At 37.1% G+C, this 23,614-nt stretch overlaps 1 protein-coding gene and 1 non-coding gene across 3 annotated transcripts in view; both read left to right on the top strand.

Annotated features, from left to right (window-relative positions):
• The first annotated feature begins 4,327 nt into the window (after positions 1–4,327).
• The window catches only part of Raver2 (ribonucleoprotein, PTB binding 2), a 78,293-nt gene continuing 59,006 nt past the window's right edge, over positions 4,328–23,614 (top strand). For both annotated transcript variants that reach the window (XM_047540354.1, XM_047540344.1), the window contains exon 1: positions 4,328–4,756. In XM_047540354.1, the coding sequence (XP_047396310.1) occupies positions 4,547–4,756 (210 nt within the window). In that variant the 5' untranslated portion in view covers positions 4,328–4,546. The remainder of the gene's footprint in view (positions 4,757–23,614) is intronic.
• Positions 16,888–16,999, top strand: LOC124968344 (U6 spliceosomal RNA). The gene has a single exon (XR_007105682.1). It is a non-coding gene; the product is annotated as a U6 spliceosomal RNA (small nuclear RNA).

Raw genomic sequence — 23,614 nt, 5'->3', positions numbered from 1 at the left:
TTCTCCATTGTTTTCAGAATTATTTTTCTAAATTATTATTTTTCAATCTGATCATGCCACTTCCCTGCCTGAAGGTCCCTGATGTTCCTTTTCTTGTTGGAATTGCCTTTGATGTCGTACTAAAGCATTCACTTAAAATGGAATCAACTTCTTAAAACTGGAATGACATCTGCTATTCCTTTATTTCCTGCTGCTCTCTCAAAAGAAGCCTAGTTTTTATAAACATCAGATTATTCTTTCATGACACACCAGTGCTTTGGATGCCTTGGGGCCTCTTTGTGCTTCCCTTTTCACGTAGAAAACTCCTACTTGGCCTTCAAAATTCGACTTCTCACAATGGCCTCCTCTAGATCAGAATTAAATACTGCCACCCCCAGTCCCCATGCTACTGAAAAGTACTTTATTTCAATATTTATCAAACTAATTTTGCAATTACTGAAGTGCAATGACTTTCTCCAGGGAAAAGTTCTCTTCTGAATAAAAATCAGTCTAATTTGGTGCATTGTACTGTGTCTGGTACATTGTAGGCACTTGATATATATTGCTGAGTGAATAAATAACTAAAAGTGTATTGTTCTTACTGTCTACAAGGTCTTTTCACATACTTATTTCGTCACGTTATCATGATATGTAATCATAAGATCGGTTACAAGAGAATTATTTTACTATTATTAAAAATTGGCACTTCATTAAACCTCTTCAACATTTCCCCCCAATTGTAGAGCTTTAAAAATACACAAAAATAACTACCCATGTTTAAAAAAAATAAAGACTAAAGTGAGCACATGGTTCATAATTTAAGAACAAGGTGATCATAATAATTACATAATTACCTGTGGGCATTGGTAAATACATTGCAGCTTGATAATTGTGCTCCACCTCAAGTTCAGATTAGAATGTTCCTTTAGTTTGTTAGGGCAGCAGCTATTTAAAGTGTCAGGTTAAAACCTGAAATGAAAGGAACTCTTTGGAATGACCATAGCATTCCCATGTCTGTCCATCCATTTTTTTTTTTTTTAATGTGGCAAGAACAATTCAGTAGAGTCTATTATTTCTCCAAATTCCTTGAAAACAACTGAGCAAAAGTAACAAGGAAAGATTGTTGATTTGAAATCTAGAGCAGTGTTTATCAAAATGTAAGTAATGATTCATTTAGTGCCACAGAAAATCAACTGTGTAATCAGCAATTTAAAAAATGGAATGGCACATAGGATATTCCAGAATGTGTTGCATGATGTAAGGGCATGACTTCTTGTGAAATCTTCATTTCAATTGTGTGTGTTTACTGGACTGGGATGCAAAATATATTTCCCACTGTGGCATGTAAATCCCCCTAGATTGGTCCAAAAAGTTTGAAAGACCCTGCCCTATATGACCTAGCAATATTGCTCAAAGAGTGGGATCAATTCCAAATATCTACTTAATAAAATTGGTTTAATAACCTGATAACCCTGTAACCCTGTCCCAGTAGGATCCCCAAACCCCAGATACATCATCATAACTCCCACAACACCTGATTCACTCACCAGACTTGGCTCCAAATAATGTTCAATTATTTCCAAAAAATTGGACCTGTGTCTAAGAGATGTATATTTGCTACCACAGAAACTGTGCAGAAGAATTTGCCAAAAATTCTAAAGTCAATACAACAAACAAACAAACAAATACAAGCAGTTTGGAAAAGGTTTTAAGTAAAACAACATCACTAAACTTAGATTCAGATCACTATATCCTGAGACTACTCCTTAAGTTCTATTTGCATGCTATTACATTTAATTATAATTATTGCATTTTTTCTGCCACTGACTCAGTCCCTATCATACAGGAATCTTATTTTATTATTTCTGTATTCTCAAGGGCCTTTATATATGTATTGTCTAGAACATAATAGGCATTTAACAAATGTTTGTCAAGGAGACAGTACTCATTTGGATAAATATATGTCCTGAAACTTAATGAGGGACTGACTCAATGTTATAGCATATGCTAAGGCTATTCTTGCTTCTTACCCACTTAAAGAATATACTTTTCAAAGCCTCTCAGTTCTATGAAATAGAGCTATTGGAGTCTGAAATGAATAAATTTTAAACAAAGAAGGGATAGTTTTGATATCAGAATATCATGGTTACAAGCAGAGAAATAAGCACTTTCTTACCATGCGTATAATGGAAAAAACTGAGGAAGGTAGTTTGGAAATGCGTATTCAAATCTTTCAATATGCTGACTCTGATGCAAAAATTTATTCTGTAGAAAAGTAAAGGTCTTCAATTATGGACACAGGATATTAAACTCAATGCTGTTTATAACAGATAAAAATGTCTGCTTCTCAAGATTAGTGGGGTATATTATGGTAATTCTTACAATGGAATAATATGCCGCCATGAATAATAATGATGTTCAATTATGTTAGCATTGAAAGGGGCTCAGAGGATATATTGTAAAAGACAGGAGACAGTGACAAACTACAGAGTATCATTTAAAATTTTATAAGGTGAAATTCATATTATAAAACCTACCAGTTAAAAAGGAGCAATTCAGAGGTCATTTTAAATACATTCACAATGTTTGGTGATTGCCACCTCCATTTAGTTTCAAAACAGTTTTATTGCTCTGAAAGAAGTCTATATCCTTTAAACAGTTGTTTTCATTACCCCTTTCTTATGATCCCTGGTAATTACCAATCTTCAATTCTGCTTTATGGATTTGCCTATTTTGGATATTTCATGTGAATGAAATCATATATTATGCGACCTGTCTCTGGTTTCTTTTCACTTAGTGTTTTGGAGATTCATCTTCCTTGTGGCAGTACTCATTTTCATTGTTGAATAATATTTCATTGTGTGTGTAGGTGTTTGTGTGCATACTCACACATATTTCACAATTCATCTCTTCATCACCTTTGACTAGATGGATATTCATAGCTGCTATGAACATAGGTGTACGGCTGAATATCATTTTAATGATAAAAGTGTTAGCAGAAAATTTAAATCAGGAATATTAGCAGCCATTATTTTTGGGTGGAGGGATAACAGATGAATCATTTTATATTATTTAGAACATTGGCACCTAGAATTAATTAAATCAGACTTCATTTCTTTCTTTCTTTTTTCTCCCCCCAGTTGTGAATTGAACCTAGGGCACTCCATCTACCACATCCCCAGCCTTTCTTTATTTTTTGAGACAAGATTTCGCTAAATTGCCCAGGCTGCTGGACTGAAATTTGTGATCCTCCTGCCTCAGCCTACTGAGTCACTGGGATTACAGGTGTGGGCCACCGAGCCTGGCTGACTCCATTTCTTTATGTGCAATGTGGGGAAAATAAAACCTACTTAATTGGATTATTGTAAAAAGTAAATGGTATATATGTAATTTATTAGAATATGTGGGGACACATGGTACTGAATTCATAAGTACTGAATTCATAGCATGCTTTAATTTTTTTGTTCATACTTTTTGATCGTATTTATTTAAAACATTTCCTCCTACTGGATTATAAATTGGCATTAATTAATTAATTATATTCGTGTGCGTATGAGAGAGGGGGGGGATATAGTATGCTACAAACTTAAGAAGCATGTTCCCCTTGCTGAACGGTCATTTGGTTACTTGATAGAGCTGGTGACCTCACTTTGATTATAGTCCTGTAGCGTAGCTCTCCCTTCAAGGTTCAATTAGAATAATATTCCAATTACGTATCTTCCAGCCCTTGCCACAGCAACTCTCCGTTCTAGGCTTTGTTTCTGCCTCGCTTTATATGTTGCAGACGCAACCATCCAGGTTCTCATAACTGTGCGACAGGTACTGAGGGACCGAGGAAGGGCACAGGTTTTCTCATAGAGACACATCTGATTACGATCAGATCTTACCAAGTGTATGAAAATTTCCCCCAGAATATCCCTCTCTTCACTTCCTAGAAAGCCACATTTTCTCTCTCGTCATAAACTCAAACTTTGCCAAATATGCCCATCTTGAACACCCAGAAGAGTTACAGACCGGGGCCGGCCGGGCTGCGGGGAGGCGCGCGGCCGCCTCCCAGGGTTTCGGAAGTCTGAACTCGCACCTGCAGCCCCCGAGCCGACACAGCGCGGGAAATTCGAGGGGTTCCGGGGAGGGCTGCGGTGTTCGTGGGGGGCCGAGCCGGGACAGGCGCTGGGGCTTCGAGTTCCGCCCAGGGGCCGCATCCCCAGAGCTCGACCCCCGCGTCCGCTAAGGCCTTGCAGAAGAGGAGCCTGGCGCCCGCACAGGTGTGGGGGAGGCGGCGCCGGGCCTGCCGCGGACCCGGGAGCCGAGGGCGCGCGGCGCGCGGGGGCTGGGGGCGCAAGGGGAGGCGCCGCGAGGTGGTTCTCGGCTGCTCCTCAGGTTTCCTCCCGCCCGCCGGCCGGCTGCTGGCTGCCGCGCCGCCTCCCTCCCTCGCTCCCTCCCCTCCGCAGCTGGGCCCACTCTGCGGCCTCGGCCCGCCTCGCCCCCGCCCCGGCCTCCTCCCGCTTTCTCTCTCCGCTTCCCCTCGAGCTTCCGAAGAGTCCGCAGCCGCGGGGCGCCCGGGAAGATGGCGGCGGCGGCTGGAGACGGCGGCGGCGAGGGGGGCGCGGGCCTGGGCGGCGCGGTGGGGCCGGGGGCGCGCGAGGGCTCCCTGGACCCCGCGCCCGCGGTGCTGCACCCAGAGGAGGTCGCCGCGAGGCTGCAGCGGATGCGGCGGGAGCTGAGCAACCGCAGGAAGATCTTGGTGAAAAACCTGCCCCAGGACAGCAGCTGCCAGGTGTGGGGACCGTGCTGGGGGGCGACGTGTCCGGGGGAGACGGGCAGACTCCGGAGAAAAGCCGCCTCCGAGGTGTCTGGGCAGGGGGAGGAGGGGATCGGCGCAGAGTGCCTCGGACGGCCCCTAGCTTTTACAAAGCCCTTCGGGTTTCTCAGCCTGCAGACAGCCTGCCAGGGAAGGGAGCACAGTAGGAAACTGAGGCTCGGAGAGGCGTAGTGGCTCGTCCAAGGTCACTGGGATCGGTGGCGGCTGCCGCCAAGTCTGCTCCGCTCTTTCCTTCTCCTGGAGCCGTTGGGGTAGTGGTAGATGAAAGAGAGTGGAGGTGAGCTATGGGGCTCAGATTCGGGGGACTGAGTCTTCGGGAACACTTCCAGAGGGGCAGAGGGTCCCGTGCGGGGTCCGCGGGACTGGGCGTGCCGTGGGGGGCGGGGTCACGGGAGAGCTGGGAGTGAGTTTTGCTGATGCAGAAGCGCTTGACCAAGTTTGTATGAAACAACTTTGTCTCCTCAGTTTGTAAGGCCCCAGAATAGGGAGGTTATCACTGCGCTTGGGGAGCCTTGCAGACGGGTTCCTCCAAACCAAGTAGGGAAAGATCGTTCCTCAGTGATTTGCATGAGGCTTCAAGATATGCTACTTTGTGTCTTTAATCCAGATTAATTGTTGCTTTAGGATTAGAAACTCTGCACCTATTTAGCTTTTTTTTTTTTTATTGTGAAAGTTACGTGTTGTAGGAGAGCTAGAAAATCAGAGAAGCAAAGGGAAAAAATAGAAATAACCCATATTTCAGATATCTAAAGATAACCACTTTTAACCCAGAATATTATCCTTTCTTTTCCTATGCATATGTGTACATATGTATTTTATTTTATCAGAAACAATTCTTTGGGATTTCTTAATTTTTTGATATTCACATATTTCACACACATATATAATTTGAATTTATATATTGATTGTGGTGGGAGACCCTGGAAGTTGCAGATTTGGGGAAACTCATGTAGTTCTTCCTGTAACCTGATGCATGGAATTGCAAGGGGTTGGTTACTCAAAATTGCATGGCAGTTCTTCCATACCACCCGTAGAATAATGAGATTAATGCCCTATTACTGTGTTGTTAGACTGTAGATAGACACTCATAATAAATGTGAGCCTACAACCTCATAATCCATATATATGCAGGGCTATTTTTTTCAAAATGCAAAGTAAAATATTGTTAATATTGTGTGTCTCCATCTCTCTTTTAACTCTTTCCATTCTACCATTGCCAACTTCTTGTCTGTCGGATAATGTTTTGTGTTACTACCAATAAAGACACCTGCAATGACCTGATTTGGAGGAGGCTTGGGAGAAGCAGATGGCATTTCTAAAAAACAAATTAACAACATAACAGTTCTGTGTATAGATAATCTAGGAGAAGATAGAGAAGTGTTTTGATTTCCTTTGTAGAATGTCAACTATTTCTGTTATAGCATTTTCTTGCATTAATTCAACATATATTTAAATGCAAAATTCAAGACAGTTCTATTTTTGCTTTGTGGTTGGTATGTTTTTCATTCCGCTTTTCAAAAGAGGTGAAAAACATCCAATGGTCTTATAAAATGAATCATTTCAATTAGATCTGGTGTTAGAATGAGGGTCTTTCTGAGAATTACAGTGTGCTTTGTATTTTTTCAGTTATTCTTTCTGTTATGAATTTTTATGTACCCTAAGTCTTAGGATTTTCTGTAAAGTAGCAAGCATAAATTAGCAAATAAAATGGGTGAACATTCTCCATGTACAGATGAGTCCATTACAGTTAAGTGAAGTGTCTTAAAATTCTTATGCTAAGTTAAATTCTTACACCATGGTTTTTGAGAGCTGGAGTTTCATCTAAAACACACACACACACACACACACACACACACACGACTTGCTTTCAGACTTGTTCTAGCCTTTATATTTTCTACATAATTTCCACAATGTTTTTAATATTTCTGATGTAGTTGATGTAGTCTTAAAATATATGATCAGGTTAGTAAATTTTAAGTAAGTTAAAATGTACTTTTTTTTCAAGTTATAATATTTTCACAAATATGTTCTGTATGATTCTTTTTGTTTTTGTTTTTGTTTTTGTTTTTGTTGTCTTAATTCAGTTTCCCTAGATAGGTCTAATGTCTGTTTTGGTTTGTTTCTTAGTGGCTGTATTTTGCTGTCAACTTACTAATGAAGGTTTAACTTTAATTTTGCTTTGTACCTTTTAGCTAGCAAGGCCTACATTAAATTTCCTGGGCCATAACCACATATCTACCCTGTGAGATGACTAATGTGGCTTTTATTATTAAGTGATCAGATATCTAAAGTACTTAGGCTGCTTTTTCAGAAGAGAGTCTGTGCTTATTCATTCATTTGTTTTACAATATCACATTAAGGATAAGGCATTCTTAACTCTGATCCTCAGGCTGTGTAGTTATGTCTTTAGAAAAGCTATTACCTAGTAGCTCATTAATAGGAATCCATTAATTTTTTTCTTAACATTTTGAAAACATGGATTTTTTTTTAAACAGTTTTCATAAATCAAATTTTATTTAATTTCTGGTATAACATTTATGCTAGCATGCCACAGCTTTATAGTTTCTGTGACTTAAAGGTATACTGAAAGTACTATTTTTAAGTGGAGCTTTTAGAAGTATGTGTATCAAATACTTTAGGAGCTCTGAAAACATGAATACCTTTATATTAATAAGTTCTCAAAAGTTTCCTCATTGAATAATTATTGTGCATTCAATCAGAATCTGACTGGTCTGCCTCCTAAACTTTCCAGAATCTTCCTGGCATTTTTGTTTTCACAGCCTCAGCTCTGGTTGAGGGCTTTTTATCTCTTGCACAGACTATTCCTACTTTTCAGATTGTCATCTGCCTTTCTAGTCCTGTGTGCTTTAGCCCGTCCTTCAAACTACTTATCTTGAAAGATCCTCCTAAAGTACAAATTGATCATATCAGTCTCTCACTTTAAAAAAGCAATCCAACAAACAGAAATCCTAGTGCCGTCATATTTCCCGTACTGCTTCTTAAAGTTTTCCTCAGATTATCCAACACTCCCTTCCATACCTCTCCCTGCATCCAGGAGCACTTTACAACTGAGTTCCATCCCCAGCTCTTTTTATTAAACTTTATCTTGAAACAAGATCTCACTAAATTGCCCATGCTGACCTTGAATTTGTGATCCTCCTCCCTCTGCCTCCCAAGTCACTGGGATTACAGGTGTGTACTCATCTTCAAATTGTTCTTAATAGCAAAAAATAGTGGCTCTAGGTTGAACTACTATAAAAGTGAAGTTGCTTTGAGGTTTTGTGTTCTGTCTGAAAAATTCACATTAATTTGATGTTCTAATAGCATTGAATTCAATTTAAAAACAGTGATTTAACTTCTAATTTTTTCAAAAACTTGACACTAATAGAAGATATACTGTCTTTATACAACTTTACATATTCCTTTGGTACAGGAGTACTCAGACTTAAGTTTGAAAAGCATAACATGATGGAATAGAAGTCTAAGATTCTTAGGCTTTTTGTGACTTGGTCTGTCACATTTGCCAACTCATTTCTTATTAGTCCTGCACTGAATTCTGCTCCAGCTTTTCAAGCTGTCTACTTCACATACTTCATGCTTCTGTGATTTGAATATTCACAGTAATGTCATTCAGTGTTGTGTTTTGTAATGTAATCCTAGTGAAAAATTCATAGTGATTGATATTTATAATTATCTCAATTATTTATAGCAAATAATTTATACTTAATAGCAATGTGTGACTACTGGTTCTTATTAAGAATAGCCACTTGAATATGTGGCAATGTGTGCATAATCTTTTTGTGACTCAGTGTTGAACTTTGATTAGTTAAGGTAATGTCCTATTATGTTTGTTGCTGCATCTCTAGAAATTGTCTATATTTTAACTTCTCATTCAAAAGCATTGTTGTTGGTGTTTCAAAATGGAGAAAAAACACTGGAGATATATCAAGTGTTAGACCCTGGGTTCAACCTTCAGTACCACACTCACACACACACACACACACACACACACAATGGAGAAAACTTTCGATGTTGTGTTCACTCACTCAGTTTTTTTCTTATGTCTTAAGGGTACACATGTATTTTGTTTTTGATGTGTTATTTGTTTTAAAATATGAAAGAGTTTCTATTCTGAGTGCTTAGGGCCAACAGCCAGGGTTAGTAATAGAAGAAAGAAAAAAATATATCCTTTCACCTTGGGTGTTATAAATTTTCATTTCAAGGTTCCCTGTCATGGTGTTAATTCAGAAACTTGATCATTAATTCCCAGAGATTTATATGAAAGCATAGTCTTCTCAACTAAACAGTTTTTAGAATTATAAGCTGCCAAATGTAAGAAACTGATTGATCTTATCTTTAAAAGTTACTTTTTCCTGTTTTTCTTTTACATTTGTATAAAAGCAATAGGAGTTCCTCAAATGTTGTGTCCTTCAACTATGGGATTTAAAAATACACTTTGTTTTCTTTAAGAATATATTCAGAAATGATGGAGTTTTTTTAAAAAAAAACAAATATTACTCACTTTTTTTGACAATGTGGGATGTTTTCTCATTTCAAAATTATGCTTTTTATATTAAAAAATGCAGTTTTAGGGGCTGGGGATGTAGTTAAGTGGTAAAGTACTTGCCTAGCATGTACAAAACTGTTGGTTCAATTTCCAGCACCACCACCAAAAAAAAAAAAAAAAAAGGAAAAGAAAAGAATGCCATTTTGCTTACTTACAAAAGTTACTTTTTTTAGTGTATAATACTTAAAAGTTGCCAATTGCGTTTTCATTTCTAATGTAATTAAGCAGGATTGAACTGTGGGTTCTGCTGCCTTTCTGTGTGTTTTGTTATTCTATTCCCAGTGTAACAAGGGCACTGAAAGCTGCTAAAGAAATATACTTCTAGATTTCTGGGACACCACTGCCTCCTCGAGTTCCTGGTCTTGGCAGAAATTCTTAAAAAGTGTTTCAGAAATGCTGTTCTCTGCTCCGAAAACACATCCAAGAAGAGGAAGAGTACTTTGTGGTTAGCATCACAATGCTGTGTGTAAACAGCCAGTCCCAAAACTTCTCACATAATCTATAGGCCATTTCCTAGTTAATGAATGACTTATGCTTAGAAATTATTCTTTATAGAGTTGCAACATGTTTTTCCACAGAAAGAATGTGTTAGATGGCATTCATTTTTGCAGGTTAGTACTTTAACATCCATTTAAATGGCTTCTGAAGCGTAAGATTACACCAAATCCTGCAATAGCATTGAAAAAGCTTTGTACAGAAACAGATTCTCCCAGCTGCAAGTTCTTGATATGTGCTCCTGTGTCTTGTGGCAGAACTCAAGAAGGAAGGAATTAAAGGGAATTGCCTCTTGGGCAAATAAGATACAGAAGATCAGGGAAGCATTAAATGAAACAAACTCTGATAGAAGGATGTTGCTGTAGAAAGGCAGCCCTGTTACTAACCCCCTCAGTTTTGTCTCCTGATTTCTTACCCTTCTTTTCGTAAAACCACTGGCCTTTAGGGGATTTCAGGACTCACTTCTTATCTGTGGACATAAAACTTTATGCTTAACTGTCCTTAGCCCAGCAAAAATAGGCAAACTAGGGAATAATAAAATGTAAATAAAGAAAATAAAATTCATAAAGATCCTAAAATTGCTTATCGGGAGCCCCAGCTCTGTGTGTGTTTTTGTTTGTCTACAGACAACTGTCTTTGCCAGAAGTGAGCAGTGTGCACTGAGAAGGTAATAAGTGAGAAGTGGGCAGATCAGATCCCCTAGGACACTTGACTCTCCTGTATATTTTGGCAGCTGATTATCTGCATAGGCTAGTCCTTGGTTGTTACACTGAGTATCTTCCACTTGCTCTTCCATCTGTGCTCCATCCTTCTCGCCTGCTCTATATCTGGGGAGGCCAACCTGCATCGTGGATTGCATTAACAAGGTCCTCTTATCCTCTGCTTGCCTTTGGCCAGAGCCACTAGTGGGAGATTAGCAGATGGAGGAGAGTGAGGTCGGAGCATGTCTTTCCCCAGCTCCCTCTCTAACAGGTTACTATGGGTTGACTGCTTCCTCTTTCAAAGGTCAGTTTCTATCCAGTGGCTCTCTACATTACAACTAAGCTCTCTGGGTTGTCATAACCTTTCCCCTTGTCTACTTAGCTGCAGGAGGAGTGGCTAGCTGTAAGGGTTTCTTTAAATCTTTGTAGATCAACTGTTTAAAAAATTCTTTCCAGGGCTGGGGTTGTAGCTCAGTGGTAGAGTATTTGGCTAGCACATGCGAGGCACTGGGTTCAATCCTCAGCACCACATAAAAATAAATAGATATTGTGTCCATCTACAACTTAAAAAAAAAAAAATCTTTCCAATTACTTAGCTTTGAATGTACCATCTGTTTCTTGCTGGGACCCCAATACGGTTCCCAAACCAGTCTGCTTTCTTCCTCCGGCCTTTCTTAACAGCACCCAGATTTTCCTTTGAGGACCCATCACTCCCTCATTATTTAGCAACTCCAGGATTTGGGTGTTTTATCTCTGTTCTCATGGCATAAACCAATGGACATGAATCTTCCCTTTTAACAGAGGGATTGGTTAAAGAATGGGTAGTAACCTGGACCTAAGCCAGTTAGTGACTGGCCATAGTGATTGTTTCAGCCTGATGTAACAGAGAAGCCTAGGACTTTGTTGGTTGTTAAGATAGGTAGTTTTCTTTCTCCTCACTGGACATAAATACAGAGACATGTAGCCGCTATTGCTGCTGACAGAGGAGAGAGCCAACATCCAGAGGAGGACTGACCTTGGGGGAAAACTGTAGAGAAGCTGAGCTGGAGTCCTGATCAGACTGTCGGCAGCTTAATCTGCCCATGGATTTCATGATTATGCAAGCCACTAATTCCCTTGTTTCACTTATTTCAAGTTGAGTCTTGTGTTATTACCAAACAATAGTATCCTACTAATAAAGAATTTTAATAAAAAAGTGTAAAATCTCAGTATTGGAAGGGATGGTAGGTGGCATTTTATAACCTTTTTGTTCAACAGATGAATTCAATTCAGAGTCTCCTCAACACCTGGATTCTAGCACCTTTTTAACACCTTTCATTTCAAAGAAATCACTAAGCTCTGAAGTGTCCTATGCTGTCTCCAGACAGTTTACTTTGTTATATGTGTCTTAATTATATTGAATATGTAAAATTTGTGTCCTTGAAATTTTGATTTCTTGATCCAATATTTACCTTCCAATCACATATAGAACTTAAAATATTCTCTTTTCTGAGAATTTGCATTCTCACTTGTAACTTAACTTCCTTCAAATCATCAGTTCTTGGTACCTGACTCCAGGTTTCCTAATCAGCTTAGTTATTTTTCTCTGAACACATACTATCATCCATTTGTCATTGTATTTTCTAAAACACGGCACCCAAAATTGAGTGTGGTAGTCTTCAGTGAGATCTCCCAGCCAGAACAAATTTCTTTCCTCTGGGTACCTATAATCACAGTAATAACTCAGTTTTTTGTGTACCTACCATTGCCAGGTGTGGTTATTTAGAACATTGTTTACATTTAATCCTCATTTCAAACCTAAAAATCAGAATTTCTTATCCCTATTTTATTGATAGGGAAAGCAAGATACAGAATTAATATTAAGCAGTAGCTCAAGATCCTTTAGCTAATTAGTGGTAGAATGGAGGGCTAATGTCTGTTTGATTCCAAAGCTCATGTTCTTATCTCACACTGTTTTATACGCATCATTCTTCACTACATACAATGTCTTCTAAGTGTTGCAAAGGGCAGGGATCATGTCTTATTTACCTTTGTATCACCAATGTTTAACCTAGAACCTGATACATTGTTGCAAGAGAAATATAGAACAGAAGGGAACTACCCACCTACTTTGTTCTGAAGTACCGCACTTCTGTTAATATGTCTGACACATACCTGGCAAGCTCTCAGGATTGATTTGATGGATGAATTTATTTATTAGTATAAGACTATGTTAGCTTTATAGACAATTTACTTGTAATTATACTATCATTCAACTGTCTGTGTCTTATGTGTATGTTGAAAGTATAAGCTCTCTCTCAAAAAAATGTGCTAATATTTATAGGCACACAAAAATTTGCATGTAACTTCAAAGGTTATGAATGTTTTGTGGCCTATCCCTGATCTCACCAGAGAACTGTAGACCCTACTAGGTTGAAAAGTGTTGTTGCAGACCAGCATAATTCCGATCTTGTCTTTGGAATATCACCTGATCCAGGGCTGCTTATTGAGAAGCATTTTCATCAGAAATTTACGTGGACCACATTTATGCATAGGTGGGATGATGCTCCATCTGGGCAGGAATGCAAATCAGGCTCCTTGACATTTTTTTAACATTCATTTTTAAACACTTCATGTTAAAGGTCAAAGGTTATTGCTCTCTGGTCATGTAGTAGTCCATGGCTGACTGTGCCTGGCACAGAGTAGATGCTCAAAAAAAATTTCTCTTAATGAGTTTTCAAGGGGTTACAGTGTAATATTTCTCTATTCGTACTTGTTAAAAGGCAAAGATTGGTTCAAAGAATGTTTCTCTTTAAAACATATCATGAACATTATTTCTTGTATCATTTAGTGTTCTCAATGAGTATCTCTTGCTCAAGAAGAAGTTTCCCTTTGGTTAGATTTCAATTATGCAACTCACTGTGAGGCCTTAAGCTTATTTTCTAGACATTTTGTGCTTAAGTTTGTATTTATTTAGTATCATTGTCTTTAGATTTGTAAACTTATTTTCCTCTTAGCATTTTCTTTGTGTCTTTGAAACTTACTGCTAAATGTTTGTTGCCACCTGAATGCCAAAATAGCATTAGAATTCATTGGAATTGTCTGAATCTGTATTTATACTTGCCTTCATTGTCTCTTTCTCCTGACCCCACTCTGTCCTACCCTACCTCCCTGCCCTGGACAATTGGGTTTTATGTCTTCCTCAATCTACTGTTGTGATTATCTGCACTTAGTTCCCAGCCTGCCTTAATTTCCTGAACTTTGGATCTTCTGTTTCCTTACTAGTTTAACTACTCTCTGTTGATTCCAAATTAGTCTCTACTTCTCTGATTTTATATTTCGTAAGTTTTTTGCAACCAGTACTGCAGTAAAAGTGATGGCAATAAAAAAGAACTTGTGAGTGTGGAAATTTTTAAATTGTAGAACATCTCAAACTTACAGAAAAGTAGTGTGTATGGCACAAAGATTCTCTTTCCTTGCATTATTCGAGAATACTATCATTACTTATGTTGATGCTTAAATTGTTTTAAATTTGGGCAGTAGAGCCTCTTCAAGCTTGCTCCTGTGTCTTGTTATTGTTGTTGTTGTTACTGGGATTGAACCCACGGGGCACTTAATCACTGGAGCCACATCCCCAGCCCTTTTTATTTTTTATTTTGAGACAAGGTCTCACTGAGTTGTTTAGGGCCTTGATAAGTTGCTGAGGCTGGCTTTGAACTTGTGACCCTCCTGCCTCAGTCAGTTGAGCTGCTGGGATTACAGGCATGTGCTAACATGCTCAGCTTCTGCCTTCTTTGAAAATAAGTTTTTATTTCTGAAATACTTTAGATTTACAGAAAAATTTGCAGAGGTAGTAGCTAGATTTACCATATATCCTTTACCCAGTTTATCCTAATGTTATATCTTGTATAACCCAGATACATTAGTCAAAATTAAGAAATCAACTTTGGTATTTATTATTATTAACTAAACTATAGGCTGTTTGGATTTCATTAGTTCTTTTCATGCCCTTTTTCTGCTCCTGAATCCAATAAAAGGTACCATGTTTCTTTTAGTCACCTTGTCTCCTTATATCTCCATTCAGTAACAGTTTCTCAGCCTTTCCTTTTTTTCACGACCTTGCAGTTTTGATTAGTTATCTTTTAGCATGTCTTCATGATGTTTTTCTAATGTTTTTTTGTGCTATTAAAGTGCCTGATTTCTTTGGGGGGAAAATACTACTTCAGAAGCCAAGGTCTGGGATCTAGATTTCTCATTGCATTGGGTTTTAGTGGGAGCAGTTCATTCGATAGAACAGCTATAAATGTGTGCCTGTGCTTACTCATATGTATTTATCCCTGTCTATACATTGAAAGTGATGAATTTACTCTGAAATCAAATTACAGTGCATGGGCTGGGGTATAGCTTGGTGGTAGAGCACTTCCTTAGAATGCATAAAGCATTTGATCCCTAGCACCACAAAAGAAAAAAGAAAAAAACAAACCCAACACCCTACAGTTCATTCTGTATGACTTCCTTCCATTGCCTGTTTGTAACTCCTTTCTCTAATAGAAATTTGATGTTCATTATCCTTAATATATTACTTGGTCAACTCCCTTTTACATATTCAGTTTCCCATCACCCCTGCAAATGCCTGCCTCTTCCCCATGCACATACCCGCCTCACAGCTTGGGTTCCATCTCTGCTCAGAGTTGCTCTGCCCGTGTGAAGGCCTCCTCACTTTGGGTTCTGATACTCTGTGTAAGCTTCCTTCATGTGTAGGTGCTCTCCAAAATCTGCTTGAGCTTTGAAACCTGAGATATTAAGATAGCTTGTGTACAGTACATGTAAGCATATAGTAAAAGATATCTGTTAGTAGTAGTATCAGTTGTGCCAGAATTCTAAAAACAATCCCTCTAAATTTTCTGCCCTAATCCAAAGGACTATAACTGTGATGGAGTGTTATATGTGCAGTTGATATGTTACATGGTAAAAATGAATTGTTGCTGAACTAATTAAGGTTACTAATCAGTTGATTTAGGGTTAGTCGAAAGTGACATTACTAGCTGGGCATGGTGGCACACTCCTGTAATCCCAGTGGTTTGGGAGACTGAGGCAAGAGGACCACAAATTCTAAGCCAGTCTTAGCAATTTAGCAAGTCTGTAAGCAATCTAGTGAGACCCTGCCTCAAAATAAAAAAATAAAAAGGACTTGGGAATGTGGCTCAGTGGTTATTAATCCCTGGTACCAAGAAAAAAAAAATGACATTACTAGGTATGATTAGCCTAATCCCATGAGCCCCATAAAAGTAGTGCTTACTCAGGCTTGTAGCAAAAAGGAGATGTCAGAGAGAATTGAAGCACAGGAAAGATATAATTCAGGAGAGCTGGTTTTGAAGATGGAGTGTCTACTGTAAGGATTTGTAGTAATCGCTAGTTGCTGGAGTGATCCGCAGCTGATAGGCTGCAAGAAAATAGAAATTTCAGTTCTATAATCACAAGGATCTGAATTCTATTAACTGTCTTTAATGAGTGGAAGGAGATTCTTCCTCAGAGCCTCCAGATAAAAGCCTAGCCAGCTTTGGTTGGGAAATCCTAAATAGAACTAGAGACTTTCTGGATATGTGACTTACAGAATTATGAGATAATAAATATGTGTTGTTTTAAGCAGCCTAATGTGTGGTCATTTATTCACAGAAATAGAAAATGAATACAGTAGTACATGGAGGTGATATTTGAAAGGAAGTTATTTTGCCCATTAATGAAGAAAGAGATTGTGATTTATATGTAGTTATTCTTTGGGATAGATAACTATCTAAATCTAACTTTTGGAGATTTAAGTCCTGTTTCTCATTATATCTGCAAGGAAAAACTCAGAGATGGATATGTAATGCTAACTAATTTTATGTATATTTTTTTTCCAGAACTGAGTTATGTATTTGGTAAATATAAGCTATATTTTCAGATTTTCTTTTGAGCACTTTAAAACATATATTTATTTACATGAAGACTAGAAAATAATCTCAGGAAAAATGGAGTTGATAAAGCAATCTGGAAATAATTATGTATGCATTTAATAAATATTGAAGGTCTATTATTTGGCAGACTGTATTGGATCTTGGAGATTTTTTTACACACAAAACAGTGACATAGTATTCACTGTTACTAAGCCTACAGTGTAATTAAGATGCAGTATATAAACAGGTAAAATATGAATGGTTGAGGATGGGAAAATGAAATACACTATGGAAACACAAGGAAATGCTCTAAGCCCTGAAACCATGGGAGAAAGAAGGTAGTTAGGAGAAGAGGAAGACAAGGTATAGAATCTCCATGGTCATAGTAAAAAAGACGTACCAAGTCCTGGGCTCGCTTTGGCAGCACATATACTGAAATTGGAATGATACAGAGAAGATTAGCATGGTATGGCCCCTCTGCAAGGATGACATGTATATTTGTGAATTATTCCTTATTTTTAGTGACTGAAAAAACTGGGGATTTGTTGAATAAATTTTTGATTGAATGTTTTGTGTGTGTGTGTGTGTGTGTGTAATGTGTGATTTTGAAAATAAACAGCAACAATGGTGGGGGTGAAAAAGATGTACTGAGGCCTAAAGACAAGAAAAAAATTAAGTCCATGGTGGCAGAGTTTGAGAGGGACAGTGGTAAAACTTAAGGCTGGCACATTAAGCCGAAATGCATGATTAAAAATGCATAGGCTATATTAAGGAACTGGGATTTTATTTTAAGGGAAATGAGGAGCCACTGAAATATTTAAATGAGGGCACGATGCAGTCAGATGTCTAGTTGTCAAAAAGAAGTTATGTTGCTTTTGTTCTCATCTCCAAGGAATTTGCATGGTAGGCATTCCAAACTTTGTTTTTGCTGTATCCTATTCTAAGGTTAGGAGTTCAGTGATGCAGTGAGATACAGGAATGTGATAGGAATGACTATTTTGTGGACTTTATTTTCATAAAGTGATATATGAGATACAATATAGTCTAGTAGTTCATTGTGTTTTCTCTAGAGTCTGTTGGCCTGGGTTGAACCCCAGCTTCATCACGTGCAGTTGGAAAAAGTCAGTCAATTTCTCTAAGTCTCAATGCCCTCATCTTTAAACTTAGAGCAATAAAACTCAGCTTTTAGGATTGGTAGGATCAAATGAGATAATGTCTCTGAAGTGCAAGGGATAAAGCAATTAACTAGTACATTACCATTATTTTCCCGCTAATAACAATGCTGTAAGTATATTATTATTTTTTAGGCCAAATAAAAATGTTCTTCTGGCAAGAAACTTGGTCTTCAAATGAACTTCCAGCAAATCAACTTCTCTGAAAGCAGTTAAAAATTTAGCCAAGTTAAAATTGATGTCATGTCTACTTAGATAATATCATGAAAGGTATTATATGATAAGCCCTATGTTGAGTCCCCAAAAAGTATTCAAAGCAAAAAAAAATGCAGTTCAAAGCAAAAAATAAGAGCATAAGAAAGAATTTGAATAAGAATTTGGAGATTATCGGCATGAAGATAGGATTTTGGTTATCTCAACATATGCAGAAAAAGCACTGGACAAAATTGAATATCTATTTGTAATAAAAACTCGTACCCAGGAAACTCCCTCAACTTAAAGGTCATCTAGTAAAATCAAAAGTAATAACATTCAGTGGCAAGATATTATTGACAACTTTCTCTGAGATTAGGAACAATACTGGGACCATGTCTAGTCAATATTCTACTGGAAATAAATGCTAGCTAGCACAATGCAGCTAAATAAATAATGTCCAAAAATAAAAAAGAGAGATGCAAAACTGTCTACTTTCAGACATGATTGTGTATATAAAAAATAAAGAATCGACAAACTATCAGAATTCAGAATTCAGTAAGTCGGGGGCTGAGGTTGTGACTCAGTGGTAGAGCACTTGCCTTGTGTGCATGGGGCACTAGGTTCAATCCTCAGCACCACATAAATAAATAATAATAATAAAGGGTATTGTGTCCATCTACAACTTAAAAAGAAAAAAGAATTCAGTAAGTTTAGCAAGAATTGATATATGCAAGGCCAATATGTAAATATCAATGATACTTTTATGTACTAGCAATTGCTAAAAGTTTATTAAAATTTTAAATCAATATAAAATAACATCAAAATATGAAATGCAATACAATAAATTTAGTAAAAGAAATGTAAAATCTCTATACTGAAGACCATAAATATTTCAGAGAATAATTAAAGATGAAAATAAATGGAAGAGCATTCCATAATTATGAATGGGAAGACTCATTTTAATTTAGATGTCACTTCTCAAATTGATCTTCACCGTCAGTGCAGTACCATTCAAAATCCTAGTAAGTTTTTTTTTATTCATGGAAACTAATAATTTTGAAGAAAAAAAAGTTGAAAGACAATGAGGTTTCAAAACTTACTTAAAGCTGCAGTAATAACACAGTATTTAGCTGTGTTATTGGTACAAGGACTAGACACATAGACCAGTGAAACACACTAGAGAGTTCAGATATTAACCCACATGCAATTCAGCAGTTCGTCAAGGGTAAGAACGGTCTTTCCAATAAATGATGCTAGAGCAGTTGGATAATCATATACCAAAAATTGACTCCCTACCTAAAACCTTTTAGAAAAAGTTTTAAAGATGAATCATCACCTAAATGTAAATGTTGATAGGAAAGACAATAGAATGAACTGGACATAACTTTCTTATGTTCATGTCTGAATACACAACCAGTTTAGTTCCCCATCATTTACAACCACAAGAATGGATCCTAATTAAAATAAGTTATACTTCATGCATGTATAATATGTCAGAACATACTCTACCATCATGTATATCTGAAAAGAATAAATTTTAAAAATTAAAAACAAAAAAAAATATAAACTTTCCAGAAGAAACAATAATGTATGACTTTGAGTAGGTAACAATTTCTACATAGGACACAAAAAACATTAACCAGAAAAGAAAGTATGATAGATTGGATAGGAAAAAGAGCAAAACAAACATTTCACCCACAAAAGGGATAGCCAAATGACCAGTAAATAAATGAAAGTTCCAAACATCATTACCCATCAAGGAAAAGTGCACTAAGACCATAGTTGGATACACTTGCACACTCACCAGAATGGGTAAAACTAAAATAACAGATGATAATCAAATGTTGTTTAGGATGTGGAGCAATAGGAAATCATGTTCTGCTGGAACATGTACAAGTTGTTTCATAATTTTTAGAAAACTGCTTGTTTGCATTAAGGATAAACAAATACTATATTAGTTCTTTTTCAAAACAAACAAACAAACAACTTAAGCCTGGTTAAATTATAGAGGAAAGAGGCTTATGTTGGCTCATAGTTCTGGTCCAAGGTTGAGGCCCAGTGTGGTGATGACATTCTTGCTGGCAAAGACCCAAGGCAGCACAGGGCATCCTATGGAGATAGGGAGCATTCATGTGTATCTTCTGGTTTCTCTCTCCTATAAAATCACCATTATTCAGTCATCCAGGTTCCACCCTGATGACTTTACCTGATCCTAATCACATCTCAAAGGCCCAACCTCTAAAAACCATTATCAGATTAAGTTTCCATCCTCTTAATACCTCACAATGGGGATTAAGTGCAACATGAGTTTCGCAGGGGATAAACTGTATTCAAACTATAGCATATACCTGCCATATAATTCCACAATTATACTCCTATGTATATTTTACTCAAATTTGATTCCTGATTTTATATCGAATAGCCCCAAACTAGAAACAGCAGTAATAGAAGTGGGTATTTGATTTATCAGATATCACAAAGCTATGTCCCTTAAGATGGTATAATATTAGCACAAGACAGAATGTCAAATGGGACAGTAGCAAGAGGCAAACAGATTCATGTATATCTGAGAACTTGATATTGGAGAGGGACAGCTCTGCTTGTCATCAAGGAAAGAACTGTGGTTTGATGGTTGTTCATATGGGGAAAAAATAAAATTGGTTTCCATATAGAGAAGAAAAAATCCTACCTAACACTATATGAAAACTGCTTCCAAACTGACTAAACACTGAAATGTGAAAAAAAATCAAAACTATTGGAAAACAAAAGAAAATGTCCACTTGGATAGCAAAGGACTTCTTAAGGCACAAACCCCACAAATTTAAGGGAAAAGAGTGACAAATGAAAAACTTCACCAAAAGTCCTTGAAAATAAATAGAATGACAGACCACATACTACTAGGGGAGTATAGTTATAATTCCATTAATTACAAAGGATTGGTATTCAGGTGTTTTTAAAAAATTCTTCAGAGGGGTAAAAAAAACAAGCAGAATAGAAAAACTGGCAATAGTGATGTGCTTTTTAAGAAGACGAAATAAAGAATTGTCAAATGAACATGAAAAGATGCCTATAATACTTAGAGTTCTTTGCAGGAACAAAATCAACAGGATATACGCACAGTAAAATATTTATGTGTGTGTATAAAGATTTATCTTAAGGAAATGGCTCCCATGGTTGTGGGGGCTGGGATCTGTAGGAAGTGGCTTGGGCTGGAAACTCAGGCTGCTGTTAATGGTGTAGTTTGGTATTTGGTTTAGTTTTTTTTTTTTTTTTTTTTTATTTGTTGTTTGTTTTCTGGAAATTGAGCCCAGGGGCACTTTACCACTGAGTTACATCCCCACCCTGTTTTATTTTTTATTTAAAGATGGTCTCTCTAAGTTGCTAAGGGTTTGGCCAAGTTGCTGATTTTCCTGCTTCAGCCTCCTCAGGGGTCCACTACTGCACCTAGCTGCTGTAGTCTTTAGGTAGAATTTCTATGCCAGGAAACATTAATTTTGATCTTAAAGCCCTTAAGTGTATGAGGCTCCACCCACATTATCTAAGGCAATTTCTCGGTTACTTAAATCAGCTGGTTGTAAACATTTAACCATATGTGCAAAACACTTCCATGGCAACATCTAGATTGGTGTTTGATTAAATAACTGGATACTATAGTTTAATTGACACATAAAACTAACCATTACGATGTCCTACCTTATTAATCAGGATACAAAGTAAGACACAATAAAACATAATTTTATATACACCAAATTGTCAAAGCTTTAGTTTCTAACCAAACATAGAGAGGATATGAATCAGCAGGGCTTTTCTATCTGTATGTGTGTGGTGAGAATGTGAACTGGCATGCTAGTCTGGAAAACAAGTTTTCAATTTCTTATAAAGTGAGTCATTTACATGCAGACAGTCCAGGAATTTTGCTCCTTGAAAACCTTTTGTATATGAATGCCAGGAGATAAGTAATATTTATAAGAATGCAATAGAGTTTTATTTTTTAAATGGTGAAGCAAAGCAAATATTCATTGAAAGAAAAATGGAGACATAAGTCATACTAGAGGTTTTGAATGAAATATCAAATTCATTGAATAAATGAGTGACAGCCACATGAAATATAAGTGAATGTTAAAACAAATTGATTATAACTATCAAGGCACGGAAGATTAAAAAGCATTATACCATTTTTACAAAGCTCAAAAATAAGTAATATGAAAAAATATGTTGTTTGGGGATCCGTATCTGCATAAAATGCACAGCTGTGTAAGGGGGAAAGCAGAGGGATGGGATTGGGAAGACGCAAAGGTGGATGCAACAGTGGTACCCGTGTTCCTATCCTCAGACTTGTAGTCCTTGAGTTACTGGGTATGTTTCATTATTATGCCTCATAATTTTGTATTATGGATAATCTTTTCATATTATCAAGTTACTTAAAATTTTTTACAAAAGTAGCAAAAATATCTTTCTTTCTTTCTTTCTTTTTTTTTTTTTTGGGTGCCGGGGATCGAACCCATGGCCTTGTGCTTATAAGGCAAGCACTCTACTGGCTGAGCTATCTCCCCAGCCCCAGCAAAAATATCAATTTCCTTCTTCAAATCCAAGGCAGTGAGATTTAAAAGTAGTGTACTTTAATCTATGAAAGCCTTGTTCTAATAATAAAAACAAAGTCTGTGAAGGGCTGAGACAACAATGCGATTCAGGTTTCTAGCTAAGGCCGACTTTCATTTAGGAAGAAGGCCAGGCCAGCCAGAACAATGGTTAACTTTTGGTGGGGTGGGGTGTCATTGCGGAAAACATTGTGTATGGGCAAAACTTTTCATTTAGCTTCAGGGAGTGGTGGCGAATCCTATCTGGAAATATATTACTAAAACTACTTAATATCAATTTTGTTAAACTTCTCTTGCTCTAAGAAATTCACAAATGATATTGCTGATCAGAGAACAAAGGGTTTTCATCAAAAGTACTACTTTAAAATTAGTTTGTAAATTGATAGGAATGTCATAAAGCCAGATCAGTTATAGGGAGCTATAATTGTAGTCCTTTCAGTACTTTGTGGCAGAGCACTGTAGAATTTTGGCAAATGGTTATTGGGACTCTCTTTCAGGTTTTAAGTTTTTAATTTGGCCAACTTACCAGGGCTCAAATTGAGGGGTGACCTACTTTTGCCTGGGTCAAAACAACCAGGGCATGGAGAAAAAGTAATTGGTTTTTTCTTTGTAGGAAGCTTTGCAAATTGTCTTAGTTAGCAAATTCCATATCCCACATCTGACACATAGAAAAGCTATGATTAAAAATATGAATGGTTTCAAAATAAAATTTCTAAGTTGCAAAATATGTCTCTGAATATTGATGCTTTCTCTTAGGTAATTCTCTCAGCTAATTGAGTAACATAACATGTCATTTGTTTATAGAAACGTGATAATATGAAGAGCAGTATCATGTTTTCTTTATCTCACACTTGACAGCTGTTCACCAGAGAAAAGAAGATTAGTTCTGTACAACTAAAAGAATACATTGGATCCCTTCAGACAAAACCTGCTGCATATCAGTCAGTTGGCAAGATGTATTACGTTATGCGCCTGAGAAGTTATGTTTTTCTTAATGAAGAATGCAGTATAAGTTTTCATAAGTTCAAAAAAATTTGAAGCATACAAGAAATTATCATAGTAATAAAATACTCTGCATATTGATTATAGTACCATATGTATCAGCAAACAATATTTTAAAAACTTGACACATGTACACATTTTAAAACATTTCTAATACAACTTATTAAT

This window comes from Sciurus carolinensis, chromosome 1 (genome assembly GCF_902686445.1).
Source record: "Sciurus carolinensis chromosome 1, mSciCar1.2, whole genome shotgun sequence".
Taxonomy (NCBI): domain Eukaryota; kingdom Metazoa; phylum Chordata; class Mammalia; order Rodentia; family Sciuridae; genus Sciurus; species Sciurus carolinensis.
This window is presented reverse-complemented; position numbering and strand designations above follow the sequence as displayed.